This window comes from Ctenopharyngodon idella, chromosome 6 (genome assembly GCF_019924925.1).
Source record: "Ctenopharyngodon idella isolate HZGC_01 chromosome 6, HZGC01, whole genome shotgun sequence".
NCBI lineage: Eukaryota > Metazoa > Chordata > Actinopteri > Cypriniformes > Xenocyprididae > Ctenopharyngodon > Ctenopharyngodon idella.
In genome coordinates this window covers 29,797,709-29,813,164 of record NC_067225.1, presented here as the reverse complement: position 1 = coordinate 29,813,164, position 15,456 = coordinate 29,797,709, and the positions used below count along the sequence as shown (strand labels likewise).

The window sequence follows — 15,456 nt, the reverse complement described above, 5'->3', positions numbered from 1 at the left end:
CAAACTCCATCAGGTGACATCAGGTGGCAGGCAAGTGGCAAATAGGTGTTTAAATGGAGAAAAAAACCTTGGGAGAAACCAGGCTTAGTCAGGGGGCCAGTTCTCCTCTGGCCAACAGTGCTTTGTTACGATTCAGGTAGCTATCATAAGTCCGACAGGATCGCAACATTCAAAGTATTTAAATCGTAATGATATTTCACAATATTGCTGTTTTTGCTGTATTTTGGATCAAATAAATGCAGCCTTAGTGAGTAGAAGAGACTTCTTTTAAAAACATTAAAAAATCTTACCGATCCCAAATTTTTGAACGGCAGTGTATATTCTGTAATGGTTGCATTTTTGACATTAAGAGTGTGTTTTGGGAGGATCCCAGCTAACAAAAATAGGTTCTAAAAACAGAGATTATGAAAACATTTCTGAATGTCCATTTTTAAAATGTTTTAAAAACGTTTTTTCGCGGTTATGTGAACATTAAGGAGACATTCCATTTTATCATTCTCCAAACATTATGGAACGCTACGTTTGAATGTTCTTTTAACATTCTGAAACAAATAGTAACATGTAAAAACGTTAGATGAACATCCCACTAAAACGTTTCAGAAAAATAATCTTCCATGAACAAAGTATAAATAATGTTTTTGTGCTAACACTTTGAGAACATTCTTAAAGACCAGATAACTTTAAACAAACATTCTATTAACGTTTCTGAAAGAATGTTTGCTTGTAACTTTGAGAGAACCTTGCCAGAACATTTGTCAAAGTTCTGAGAATGTTCCCTGTTAGCTGGGATGCTTTTACTGACTGATTTCTTTGGCATGAATTATTGTAATGAATGAATGTGTGTGTGACCTTCATGGTCAGCTCTTAATTCTGCTTTTATGTCTTAATGACAGTAGGAAGGCAGTGAAACATCCCAGCGCAAACATGGTTCCCGTCTCTTGTCACCTTCCTGCGAGGGAACATATGGCCAGAGACACTTTAGTGTGATGAAAGCAAACACAACAGTCTCAATCCGCATCGGACCAACAGGCTGAAGCCCAAACGCTGTTAAAAACACTTTCACACAAGGCAGAAAATACAGGTTTGTTAAAAATCATGTTTTGTTTGGTGTGTTTCAGCAAATATTGAAATGACTTAATGTTATGCATTAAATTACAAAGAATTTTAAAGTGCAATCCACCTCTTGAAGGAGCCCAATATGCAAAAGAAATACAAACACTACTTTCCCATAAGGTTGACTCCTCTGGTCATGTATTTACTGGATGGGTGGAAGCACCAGTTTTCAAAGAGAGATGGTTGTATTGCTGAAGTAAATAGATTTTTATCTCTTTTCTTTTCTTTGTTTTTTTCTATCATTTAGGATCAGACCTGAGGTGATTCTCTGTGTTCTTGGAGGGTTCTGGTTTAAAGAGGAGCTTTTGAAACTCTCTGCAATCCTTGTCAGGATGTTTTCTTCTTCCCTGCTGAACAGCCCCGGGACACAAGCTTAACATGCACTGACGTGTGTGTGTGTGTGTGTGTGTGTGTGTGTGTGTGTGTGTGTGTGTGTGTGTGTGTGTGTGTGTGTGTGTGTGTGTGTGTGTGTGTGTGTGTGTGTGTGTGTGTGTGTGTGTGTGTGTGTGTGTGTGTGTGTGTTCGTTCAGCCCTTCTACAGATGTTGCAACTTTTGATCGTAACATTTACAACGTTCAGTGTGCAGAATGCAATGGTTGACAATAAGGATACATTTAAAAACACATTTGCTCATTGAAATAGTTTTCATATGAGATCTGCACAGTTTCAGCCACAGTCCCTTAAGAAATAAAGTTAATGATTGAAACATGAAACTAACTGGAAGCACTTTCAAAACGGAAGATTTCTCAGGTCTTCTCTTTTTCGTAAGGGTCTCACTTTAACCAGCTTGGTCCCTTTAGCACCTCTCCGTCTACAACTTCAGAATGTTTCAGGGGCCAGTTGTCTAGAATAGATGACAGCACATTTACATGTTTAAAGGCTGAATGCAGACTCCAGATTGTTAGGAGACAATCCTTGCTTTCATTCTTTCCAGAGCATCCATGACCCAACAGGTTTAAGCACAAAAGATGAAAGGAGACTAAGTGATGGAGGTCTAAAACCCGTTCTGACACTTGTTGCAAAACCGTCAGGTCTTGCTTAGTGTTCTAAGGAAAGCGATAAAGGTCACTTTAAGTCCATTTAAAATGTCATTTATTCCTGTGATGCAAAGCTGAATTTTCAGCATCATTACTCCAGTCTTCAGTGTCACATGATCCTTCAGAAATCAGTCTAATATGCTTATTTGCTGCTCAAGAAACATTTCTTACTGTCAGTGTTGGGCAGTAACTAGTTACTTTTGATGCTTCAACCCCTACTGATTTGAAATCCAACAATCCAGTAATTCCTAGATTTATTTTCATAATTTTCACGACTTGAACAGGCACATGAAGTCACCAGTGCAGCAGGTAAGCTTGGAATATGGAAAAGCTTACATTCAGCCACATCCCTCAAATCCCAATATAAATTATATTACTATAATTAAAAATCTTTTTGGAAAAGAAAACATTTTCTTATGAACTTGTGATTTCTTTTGATAAAATACATCATGAGTATATAGGTAACAGAGAAATGACAGCTACAATTAACTTCAAGCTACACATGACAATTAATGAGATTAATGAGTAACTATCAATAACCATTGAGTGTTTGTAATAACTTCTGACTGTGATCCAATGTGGATTTTGATGTCAAATGATGAGGAAGAATTATGTTGTTAGTAATATTTTAGAAGAATTTTAATGGAAAGATACACAATTACAACTTCTGTGGGGCATGAAGGAAAAGTAATATAGCTAGTAGTGTAACTAATTACTGTTGCCAGAAAGTAACAAGTAATAACATTACTTTTGAAAGGAGTAACAAGTTTTTGAGTAATGAGCCTTACTATTATTATCAATGTTAAAAACAGTTGTGCTGCTTAATTTTTTTGTGTAAACTGTCATACTTTTTTTTCAGGATTCTTTAATGAATAGAACAGCATTTTTTTAATAGAAATCTTTTGTAACATCTTTACTGTCACTTTTAATCAATGTAAAGCATGTTTGTTACTTCTCCCTCCCCCCCTCCCCCCCCCCCTCCTTTTTAAGGCAGCAAAAATTTATTTTTAGACATTTAATTGAATCATACATTCAATTGAATTAATTGCATCAATGATTAATTGAATCATACTTACTCTTGAAGAGCCAACTAGGGCAGTAAGTCAAATATTTAACCAGAGTGTCACTAACATCAAGCGTTTTTTAAATACTAGTTAAGAATTTGACTTTCAAATATACATTTAGATAATTGTAAATTATGTAATGAGAAAAGACAGGCCCTCATAACCACTTTTGAGGGTTGTCATGGGAAAAGGAAGGGAAAAACCAAATAAGCCATTTTACTGATCACACTAAAGTATATGTTTTTGCTTCATAATTCAGTTGACTTTAAAGCAAGGCTTGAGCATGTAGGTTCAGTTATGGGACTGCAGTTCATATGGGCAAGTCTGTGCTACCGTAGAATTTCCTGACAATATAACACTCCTACACTTTAATGTTTTATTGACCCACTGCAATCAGGCCCTTTAGACTTTCAACAAATGTCAAGCCAGCCACCCCCTCACCTTGACCCAAATTCCATCACTCAAACATTCCTCCTTTTCTTTAAAGGTTTTTAAATCTTGTGCAACTCTTTGTGTGTACCTGTGAAGAAACCACACCTTGATATCATTAAATGATTTTCTGCATGGTGCCAATAAAAAGATCCAAACACAACATGTCATCTTGCTCATTCTTTATTACTTTATAAAACAAAGTGAGGATGAACAGAACTTTTTTTTTTCTCTCTCAAAAACCTGAAAATGAACCAAAAGAAAAGAGCCTAAATAATTTATGATACATAATTAACAGGTGATATATACATAAAAAAAAAATAAAAAAAATTAAATTGAAGAAATATTCTGTACAGTTGCCATTATGAAGGCAATAAAATAGCCAGGTTTGTTCCTGGTAGAGGTAGATAAACAAAGAAACAGGAGGGAACATACAATAACTGACAAAGTAAAGACACATGGAGTCAAGAACAGTGTTTGAACACTCCCTTTAACTCCAAACCTCAACAATACGAGCTATGCATGAACACGAAATCCAATATAGTTTATCTTTCCAGTTCAAACATCAACGTCAAATGCAAACTTTAAGTCTATAAAAACATAATCATATGCAATTTACATTCAACCCCTTATTTTTAACATCCTTTGGATCCAGCCAAAACATTACAAGAAATAATGTGTGTCAAGAACAAATAGGTAGAATGTGTGAGGATCATCTAAGGCTTGTTTCTTTTAAGGCTAACTATGCTTTTAACTGATTATTTATCCAAAATACAGTATATGAAACAGTTTCATATTAAGACTCAAGAACATGACTTTTGCACAATGCAAAGTCACAACACTGAGAACGTTCCTTGCATTGACCATGCGTGTTTCCGAACAGAACTTAACGTGGCATAAAATCCAAAATTTCCTCATTAAAGTCTTTACAGTCAGTCAAAAGTGTTACAGTCCTCAAACTGGCGACGTTTAGTCCCAGACGCTCACAGTCTCTTGAGCCGTTCCAGTCTGACTTTCAGCTGTTCTTGTCGTTCTCGGAGTTTATCTTTCTTCTGTGTAAGTCTGTGGTTCTCTGTTTCCAGATTTCTGATGCTTTCTTTTGCCCGCTTTAAAATCACCACCTTGGAAGCCTTGTCGTTATTGGACAGTTCTGGGACGTTGTCCCGTAGCCTAAGGAAACAGTTCTTTAGCTCGTTGCGCCTCTGCCTCTCCATCACGTTGTGCGTCCTCCGCCTCTCTTCTTCATCCTCAGTGTCCACAGCCTGTCGGGAGGCCAGACTTCGAGAGCGTCCTGAACTCTGCGTGCTTCGGTGGGAGTCACCGGACCCTCGGGAGCGTTTGAGAGGGGGCGCGGAACAGGGGGAGGGCGGGGGAGGAGGAGAGGCGGGCCGTGGGGCGGCGTAGTTGTGCTGTTGTTGAATTTCAAAGTGACAGCGCTTGAGAGCACGCTGCTGCTCACGCCGGCTGTCCTCCAACTGCTGCTGGTGTTGAGAACGTGTCAGTGTGCTCGACCGCCGGACGGTCACAACATCAATCTCCTCCTCTGTGGAGCACAAACAGTTAAAATCACGTTAGTTAAAGTTTGATACATTGCTTCAATCTGGGAACAAACTAACTACCATCTTTTAAATGGACACACGTGCATGCATGCAACAGAAAATAAACGTTCTAAGTTAATCAAAAGACTCACCAGAATCGCTTGTAGATGATTCTCCTCCGGTGGACAGTGAACCGTAATCAGACGTGGACTCGATCTGCTCGTGGCTGTCCAGCGGTAAGTCCTCGCTCTCCAGAGCTTGACAAGCGAGCGCCACATTGTGGCAATCCAGCGTAGAGCCGGCGATTTCAGCAAAAATCTCAGTGTCAATATCGGAGAGCAAGGGACTCGTGGAGAGCACCGCTGAGAGTTTATCCTCGATCGGTTTGTCTCCGTCGGTGCGCCACAGGCAGTCCTCTGAGAGCGGATCCTCCGCGGCTGAAGCGCTGCCGGTAAAGTTCCAGTCCAGTTGGAGAAAGTCATTATCCTCCATTAAAAGTTCAGACACCAACTCCAACTGGTCCACCGTGGACAAGTTCTTCGCGAGCCCGGGTTTCATCGGAGGGGACTGGGGCGGCGTGGGGATAGACTGCAAATCCTTCATGAGACTCAGGCAAAACTCGTCGTCAAACAGCAGCGGCTCGGAGTCGCAAAGCCAATCGTGCGATGGAGAACAAGCCTGCAACATCTTTGCTGAACCTGTCAGGAAAGCGGACGAGAAAAGAATCCTTTAAAGAGAGGAAAAGTGTGCATCCAAAAGTAAAAGTCCTCCCGGCTTTCAGCTAGCGACTAACAGCGGCTTGTTTCTACACGGCCTGCGAAGTGTTGTTCTTATGCACTGCCGATTGCAAAGTTTCCCGGCTCGCGCGCCCATTTTATTCGTGTTTACAATGGAGGCTCCGCCCAAGTGGGCGGAGTTGTAGTCGATCGTGCCAGTGATGTCACTGAACAGCTGGAAAGGTCCCGCACGAGAGTTGTTTCAAACTAAATTTCTCACATAAAAAAAAAAAAAATATTCAAGTCATTCGTTTGACTTTTAAAAAGCTAATAAACAAAAAACGCAGTAAAACATGTTTAAGTCATAAATTAATTCATGCTCAGTTTTCAATATTATTAATAATAATAATACTGTGACTATCTAAAACGCCTCTTTTCTATATCCCTGTGGCATTGAATAAAGTTTAAGTTTTGTTTATGTAAAAAAAAAAAAGTTATAAAAAAAAAAAAACAAAAAAAAAAAAACCTTAATTCACTGCAGATCTGCACATTCATACTTTAGCAAATTCTTAACAGTATTATTTAAATCGAATGAAGCATATACTTGTATACATACACAGTACAAAAAGCATTTAAATTGATGTGTCAGTGAATGAATAGACAATGAATGAAAAGACATGCAATTATGCCATGTGAAATCGCGTATTAAAGAAAAACAGACCGGACAGCGGATCAAAAGTCATATAAAGTATCTGCGAAGCATAACAAGCAGCATTAATGCAACTTTCCAACACACTTTTTCTGATTTCTTAACGAGTAATGCACTTCCTGCGAAAGTGTGAGAGGTTCACGTTGTAAAATCATATGGAGGAAGCCGGTAGACAGACTACATGCAGGAGAAGAAGAAAAAGTCACGCCTTACCTTTTTTCCAAACACTATGGCGAAAAAAAGAGTTTGAAAACGACGGTCGGTCTAAAATAATTGTTTATAAAATTATTTTAAAAATAGGTGAAAAACCGCAGAACCTCCTTGCGGCATGTCAGAGCCCACGCGGACAGAAGCTTGCAGTGGGTGTGGCGACGAATGGGGACCATTTAATTTTAAAGGGCGATGTACTCCCGTAATCCTCCGCGATAGAAAACTCGCGCCAAAACTCATTCGACAAATGTTGAATGAAAACACGTATTGTGGTTAAGCCTAATTATAGTCTGTAGCTTGATATTGAATAAAAACCTGCACGCAAAAGCGGTTGAATGGCCGTGGTAGAATGAAGGGCCGTATAGAGCAAACCTAGTGCTCTGGCGGAGTGTTCAGTGCACCCAATGAACCATACAATTCTAAGAAAAAGAAGGGGGGGTTGTAGCTCACACACGTGTGCGAGAGTGCGAGTTCACAAATGCCGGTCTGGTTTGCAAATGTGATAGTAGTGTACAAAAAAAAAAAAAGAGAGAGAGAGAAAGAATGCCTAGATCACGTTGTGCTGTGGTCTGTTTTGGCGGGTAAAATACGTACAAGGACATACTGTTCTCAAACAGACACTCCTTGCGCACACAGTTAAAACCGATCTCGCGCGACTTAAGAGAGAGCAATATGAACTTTAGAGTGGCTGCAAAGCATATGAGGACGATATAGGCGTTGGTTACATAACAAAAGATTCGCATCCGGCTCAACACGTGCAGGGTAAACACCCCCTCTCAGGTGGCGGGTGATTTATGAGTCTCCCGCGAATTCGACATATGGGCGGAATCCTGAATTCTTTACGACCACTGACCTCAGAATGCAACAAAGAGAAGATGTAATTCTCATATACGCTCATTGCAGTGTAACACACACACACACACACACACACACACACACATATATATATATATATATATATATATATATATATATTCCATCTTAAACTATTTAAACGACTATTATTATAGCCTATATAATTCTTATGTATGCCGTTTTCATGACCCAATATTAAAGAGACAATATGGGTTATTTGCATTTTTGAAAACTCATTTGACACATTATTAAGTGCAACATGGTTTTCAGGAAATTCCAAAACACTAAGTATGAAAATGATCTATGAATTATGTATAGGCCTATATAACTAAATTTGGGCCTTTATATTAAAAACATATATATATTTGAAATGCAGTAAATTTGTTTGATTTTGAATGCATTGATAATCCAGGATACACTAACATTTGGTAAATCACACTGCTTATCAGTGACTGAAATGGACAAAATGTCATGTATTTTTTTAAAGTCCTATAAATGTTGCCACCTAGAGGCCACTGAATGAGGCTAGTGTACCAAGACCCAGTGAACTTCAGACACATGTACAGCATTACGACACTGCTCGGTTTGCTTCAGAAGCTGCCCTGTATAACATAACCTCTCTATATTAGAACAGTGTTTTTAGTGTATCCTTCACACTTTGATCTAAAATGCATTTAATATTTGTATATGTTCCACTAATGAATTGAGATGTAATGAATTCCACTGCACAAAGATGAGCAGAGAGTATTGCAATGCTCAGTAAGTAATAAGTTAATGCATTGCTCTTAACATAGCCAGGTGTGTGCACTCAGTTCAATCCTCTATCACATCTCAAAATACATTAGACAAAGGATTTTTCATTTTTTTTTTTAAATGTTTAGCTTTATGAATAATTCTGTCCTACACTTGTCAGATTTGTCAGGGATACACCTATAGAAAGTTTGTTGTTAGACCAGCTTTAATGCGGTTTGAGGATTTGTTAACCTCAATGGGAGACATGTTGTAGTCCAAGACTGTGTTTAAAAGTCTTGCATCACTCATTCATATTGCTTCTAGCTATCTCTAAAATAGCTCCCATATGTAGTCCAGCTACATGTTTTAGACATGGCATTTAAATGGCTTCTGTTCATTCAACAAACAATCCTATTGTTTGGAACATTGCCTCATCAGCAATGCTTAAAGAAATGTTGCAATTTTAAAGCAGAAGCATTAACACACTTCTACTGAGGGTTTTTTCTCTTATCAGGACTGCATGAAAAGAGAAAATTTTGAGACAGACATACAAAGATAAGCATAAGGTGAGCAAAGACCAGTTTTTACACACTGTCATCTGAAGGAACCTGCTGAAGTACACTGTGTGATCAACGTGGAGCTTGTGCAAAATGATCTGACTGGGTTAATGAGGAAAGTTCACTGTCTCTTAGAAAGAGCAGAATACATTTTTTTTCTGTATGACTGCTTAAAATGTAAAAAAGCAACAAAAAAGTTTTACACCTACATAAATAATAGTACTTTTAAAAATAAGCACACTCGGATGAATTGTGGGGTACAATATGAATCATCATGGATGACAAATATGCATGTGTGAAAGGGGTTTTTCTACAATGGATAACTATACACTTTCACATTCACACATATTAAACTTGAAAAACCTCGGAAACCCTAAGAAAGAATCACAAAGCCTCATGAAATAATAAATGGAATACATTTTAAACTATATTGACAACCTAAGAAGGCTTTGTTACACTGTAAAAAAATATTTTCATGATTTGTTATCACAACATTCTTTCTTTTGTCAAATCAACTTAGATATTTAATGTGGTTCAGAAAACAATATTTTGAGTTTCTGTTGATTAAACCAATTGACTTCATTGTTTTAACTCAAAATTTTAAGGCAACCAGGTAACTTACTTTTTTAAGTTAAACAAACAATTCCTTTTTACAGATGCATTTATTGTATGCTACTGACTTTTAGTTTTGAATTACCTTAACATTTTTGTCTTATTGCTTGTTTGTGTTTAAAATATTTCGGCTTCACAGACAGGGCTTAGATTAAGCCAGGATTAGGCTTCGGTTCAATTAGGACATTTAAGTGGCTTTTAAATGTGCCCTAAAGAAAACATGGTGTGCATCTGGAGACAAAATATGGCACTGGACCACAAAACCAGTCATAAGGGTCAATTTTTTGAAATTGAGATTTATACATCATCTGAAAGCTGAATTAATAAGCTTTCCATTGATGCATGGTTTGTTAGGACAATATTTGGCAGAGATATTTAAAAAAAAATCTGGAATCTGAGAGTGTATATTGAGAAATATTGAGAAAATTGCCTTTAAAGTTGTCTAAATGAAGTACTTAGCAATGCATATCCACTCACAAAAATAAATTTTTGATATATTTACGGTAGGAAATTGACAAAATATCTTCATGGAACATGATCTTTACTTAATATCCTAATGATTTTTGGCATAAAAGAAAAATCGATAAATTTGACTTATACAATGTATTGTTGGCTATCGCTACAAATATACCCGTGTGACTTATGACTGGTTTTGTGATCCAGTTTAAGATATGTCAGTGCAAGTTGCTTTCAGTTAAGACAGGCGTAAGCCTTGTCTGTGAAACTGGGCATTGATGTTATATGGCCCTTTATATGACTTTTAGTATTTGAAGGTTATAAAATGTGTCCATCTTGAGAATGTTTTTGCATCACTCTGCCTAGAATATTTACTTTTTTTTTTTTCTTAGCAAATCTTATACTGAAGAAAACTTAAAAAAAAACTTTAAAACAAGTTTGCACCAAAATGTAACTGGTTTTAAAATAGCATCCTTGGGTGAATTCAGAATAGCACACTATTCTTACTATTTTCTCCATATAACGATATGGCAGAAATAGTAAGATGGGTTGTATGCCATTCTGAATTCAGCCCTTCTTGCTTCTTGTGACATTTAACCTTGCTGATTCAGCTCATGTTAGCTTGAGTAAGGATGGACAGAAGTTTCTCGTACCCAGTTCTACCACAAGGTGTTGTAAGTGAGGTTCACAGTATCGTGGTTTTGCTGTTCCCCCTGATAATATTGTCATCTTCAGCGAGTGGCACCAGGACAGGAAGAGAAAGAAGATAAGAAGAAAGACACCACCTAACAATGATTGCTGCAGGCAATCAAGCATTGCAACACAAGCAGCCACAACTTTCCCTAGAAGCGTGTGGTGTGGAGGGGGGTGGGGATGTGTCGGGGGAGGTTTGCCTGTAAACCGGTGATAGTAACTGTTTTGAACCAAGAAAATGCTGCTCCGCGGGGGTCCAAGAGAACATCGCCCATGCTGTAGCATATCTAGAGTCACAGACTGTAACTGATTCCTCACTGGAAGCTGATATTCTATAGAATCCTCTTCCTCTGAGACTGTTACTGATTTACCTTCAGCATCCTTCATCAGTTAACTTCCTTTTTCGGCATATAAGAAACTGTGGGAAGCATTTAAACAGGCTTCAAACACGCAGAAGTGCAGACATTCAACTTATAGAAAACTTACAGGAAATAACACACACTTCAAACAGAACTCAGGGCATATATACATTTTTTTCTTTGCTGTTTTTCACTACACTGATGCAAATATAGTAGCATTATATATATATATATATATATATATATACATATATACACACACACACACACACACACAGACACTTACACTGCATTTAAGGTATTCATTTGTTCATGCATTCTTTGGTTAATGTCAACTTACAAATACACTTAAGTTATTTTCAGATATGTAGAAAATATTAAAGGGTTAGTTCACCCAAAAATGAAATTTTTGTCTGTCATTAATTACTCACCCTCATGTTGTTCCAGACCCATAAGACCTTCGTTCATCTTCAGAACAAAAATTAAGGTATTTTTGATGAAATCAAAGAAGTTTTTTTTATCCTTAATAGAAAGCAACGAAATTACCACATTCAAGGTCCAGAAAAGATGTAAAAACATTGTTAAAATAGTCCATGTGACTGCAGTGGTTCAACCCTAATGTTATTAAGTGTCGAGAATACTTTTTGTGTGCAAAAACAAAACAAAAATAACAACTTTTTTCAGCAAATTCGTCTCTCATCTGTCATTCTCCTACACTATTTACGTTCAGCGCTTCCAGGTTCTACGTCTGAATGCCGGCTCAGTATTGGCCGATGCTGGTCACGTGAGTTGAATAAGGTCGTTATTTTTGTTTTGTTTTTGTGCACAAAAAGTATTCTCATCACTTCATAACATTAAGGTTGAACCACTGTAGTCACATTGACTGTTTTAATGATGTTTTTACTACTTTTCTGGACCTTGAATGTGGTAATTTCGTTGCTTCTATTGAGGATAAAAAAAACCTCTTGGATTTCATCAAAAATATTTTAATTTGTGTTACGAAGATGAACAAAGGTCTTACAGGTTTGGAACGACATGAGGGTGAGTAATTAAGACAGAAATGTCATTTTTGGGTAAACTAACCCTTTAACCAAGATTAATAAAATCTGTAAATGTATTCTTCATTGTTAGTTGAAGTTATCTATTATATTAACTTAAAATAGCATAGGTGACCTATAATATGCTTTAAAAAACAGCATTTGATGGTCACAGATTAGTTTTATTTCAGAGGTTTCTAGTCCTAGCCCTGAGTAAAATTTTAAACCTAATGAGGTTTAGAAAACGATTCAACAGGTTGAGTAAACCTGAAACTGTTCATTGATAAGTTTCAAAGAAGTGGCCATGTTTTACTGTTACTCTCTCTGCCTTGAGTAGGCTACACATGACAGGTTTCACTTCTGCTTTTGATGCTCTGTCGATTTGACCACATACCACTAACAGTTAAAGACTTTACGGGGCCCCTCAACAGGGGAGGAATCAGCCAGTACAGACGCTATGAACGTTATTTATGCAATTCATACTTTTTTTCCTCATGTTTGAATGACGTTTTCCTTCGTCTTGGACACTTTGTACTTATACAATACAGTTATGCTCTTCACTGTGAACAGGTATATATGTTAAACAACAAATCACTGTGCAGTTGTAGCTGTAAAACACATATGTTAAACTATAAAGGGAAATATTAGATTATAGTTTTTTCTTTTTGTACAGCCATTGTTTTCAATTTGCAAGTTGAGTTTGCAAGATTTTAGCATACTGCCAAGTGGTTTCTTATTGGCCCAAATAAAAAGAGAACACTTTGGTTTGTAGATATGGATCTCGTTCTTGTTTCAGTAAAGGTTTTTTCATCCGTTTTATTGACCACAAAACAAAAAATGAAAATTGAAAGCATGAGCACTTATAAAAATAAAGGTTCCAAAAGGGGGTTTCTCAGCAATGCCATAGAAGAAGTTCCCCAAAGAACCTTTCAGTGAGCAGTTCTTAAAAGAACCTTTTTTCATAGTGAAGAACATTTGAATCATTTAAAGAACCCTTTAATGGAAAGGTTCCGTGTATGTTAAAGGATCTTTATTGAACCACCAATGCCAACAAAGAACCTTAATTTTTAAAAGTGTAGAAAAGTACAAATGATGCAGAGAGAGTTATGTAGTTTAATACTTTTGGGGTTTGAATCAGTAACCCTATGAACAGTACTGCCTTAGCAACCACCAATCATCACATCCTGCCAAGTATGAGTCATCAAAATAAAGCTTAAAAATAAACAGAATCTCACAGAAATAAATCAGATCTCACAATAAATCATTGATTTGTTTGGAAACACACGAGCGCCAACATGCATGGTTTCTTGTGCAAACATTTAGAATGCAAAATGTCACAAACTCTCGCATACATCCATCCAAGTGAGAAGACAGAAGGAGCTCAGTGTTAGAATGAAAAACAGATGCACGAACACATATATGTTGGGTTTCCATGTTTTATGAGGACTTTCCATAGACATAATGATTTTTAAACTGTACCAACTGTCCCCACAAGGTCAATAATTACTGGTACTTTGTGTGGACATTCAGTCCCCACAATATAGGGTTTACCTGGACCACACACATACACACATCTCTATAAGAAACATCTGTTTTTTAGCAAGGAGTTTCCCATCTGACAGTGTCCTAATGCAAACCCGAAACAATGTCCCAATCTGTATGTGAGCAGCAGACAGTCCAAACCAAGGTCATCCCGGCTAGAGCGATCCCCACTTTAATTCCCTGATAATTATACGTTTATTCCAAGGTTTAACCACATAACCTGACCATTTTTTACCAAATTAAAGAGCATTTTCCAGTGCAGATGTCCTAACATAACCAAAAGGATGAGCAAAGCAACAAAAACCACCCTCTGTAAAATTCACATGGCTCCCACATGAGAGGAATGTACAGGATGATCTGTTTTTCAGCCTCTTCCTTGAACTTTACAGCAGTATGTTTTCTAGGAACCCTGCTATAATGCTGTTGTGTAGAGGAAAAGCGGTGCAGCAAGAGGAAGTCATGGAAATATGCAGTAGGAGGGAACTCGATTTGAAGCGGAGTGAAATAAGAGATGTAGAATGAGAGAGAGCATCACCATAGTACCTCCAAATTTAGACTGTACTAAGAAAGAGGAGCAAAGAGTGTATAACCGACACTGCGAAGCCACCACAGATGCCAGAGGGCTCCTGCATCAGCAGAACATTGCAGAGCACATCCGTTCCTTCTGGCCATGTAGGGCAGAGAGTTGGCACAGATGCCCAATAGCAGTTGGTGACCACAACTGACCCGCAATCCGACGCCGCGCGTGCCACCGGCGTTCACTGAAACCTCTATTCATCGGAGGTTCCCGAAGCAACTTCTCAGAAACAATGTCTCACTGTCCGCTGTCTTTATATGGCAAATTTAGTAGTGTTCCAAATTTTAGATCCTTAAAATCACAAGACTGCTCATGCTACATTCAAAAATATTGCAGTATTTATTATGATTTATCTATGCACATCTTTTTTTTTAATCCATGTGCCCTCTTAATCTTTTATCAAAGTAACTTCTCTTCTCTGATGATGTGTTTACTGACGTGAGGACAACCTGTCACTCACATGAGATCAACCAATAGCAAACTACAGCAATCCTATGATCCAATCAATTCACAACGGACAAAATCAAGCCCCGCCCTACATTTTTTCTTGTTCGAGAAGCTGTTTCACTCGGATATACGTCAACAATAGGACAGAAAAGGCTATCCAACTTCTTATTCATGCTGACTTTACAGAAATTTAAAGGAATAGTTCACTCCAAAATTTTAATTCACAAAAGGAGATATTTATAGCAGTCCAAGCTGCTCTTTTCCATATAATTAAAGTGAATGTGACCACAGTTGATTTTCAGTTAATAATTTCAGATATAAAGTTATTATATGGCTTTAAAAGTCTTGTATATGGACCACTATAGTGCTTTTATGGTAAAGTTTTCTCTGTTTTGAAGCTTTAAAGCTCCTAAACATCTCATTTTGTGATCCATGGAAGTGAGACAATGAGAGAATTAAAATGTTGTGGTGAATTATCCATTTAATATACAGTCCATTTAAATCAATTTTTTTGAGAACCAAATGTATAACTGGTGATAGAATATGATTTTCAATCTAAAACTACCCTGATTGGGAATTTCACTGATATGTCAAGTTCACTCTCTTAGTCTTAGGGTACATTTACACAACATCTAAAAACAAAAAAGTTTTCCCTTTGGATTTTTCGAGTAGAGACGACAACGTTGTCAAAATGATCCCCGTTCACACAGATCGGCAAAAACAATAATAAAAAAAAAATGCTGTATTATTCATGCCAAGCCAGTAGTTGGCGA

General features: G+C 37.4%; 1 protein-coding gene and 2 long non-coding RNA genes across 6 annotated transcripts in view; 1 reads left to right on the top strand and 2 right to left on the bottom strand.

Annotated features, from left to right (window-relative positions):
* The window catches only part of LOC127514523 (uncharacterized), a 200,751-nt gene extending 199,867 nt beyond the window's left edge, over positions 1-884 (bottom strand). Inside the window, exon 1 of the long non-coding RNA XR_007930663.1 lies at positions 68-884. This is a non-coding gene — a long non-coding RNA (uncharacterized LOC127514523). The remainder of the gene's footprint in view (positions 1-67) is intronic.
* Positions 1-4,083, top strand: part of LOC127514519 (uncharacterized) — a 52,195-nt gene extending 48,112 nt beyond the window's left edge. For all 4 annotated transcript variants that reach the window (XR_007930659.1, XR_007930657.1, XR_007930658.1 and 1 more), the window contains 2 exons: positions 894-1,081; positions 1,361-4,083. This is a non-coding gene — a long non-coding RNA (uncharacterized LOC127514519). The remainder of the gene's footprint in view (positions 1-893; positions 1,082-1,360) is intronic.
* On the bottom strand, positions 3,811-7,041 carry mych (myelocytomatosis oncogene homolog). Its single transcript, XM_051897435.1, has 3 exons — positions 6,820-7,041; positions 5,334-5,879; positions 3,811-5,186 (listed from the first exon to the last, which is right to left on the bottom strand). Exons 2-3 carry the CDS (start codon positions 5,866-5,868, stop codon positions 4,627-4,629), a joined length of 1,095 nt encoding a protein of 364 aa, XP_051753395.1. The 5' UTR covers positions 5,869-5,879; positions 6,820-7,041; the 3' UTR covers positions 3,811-4,626.
* Positions 7,042-15,456: the final 8,415 nt, after the last annotated feature.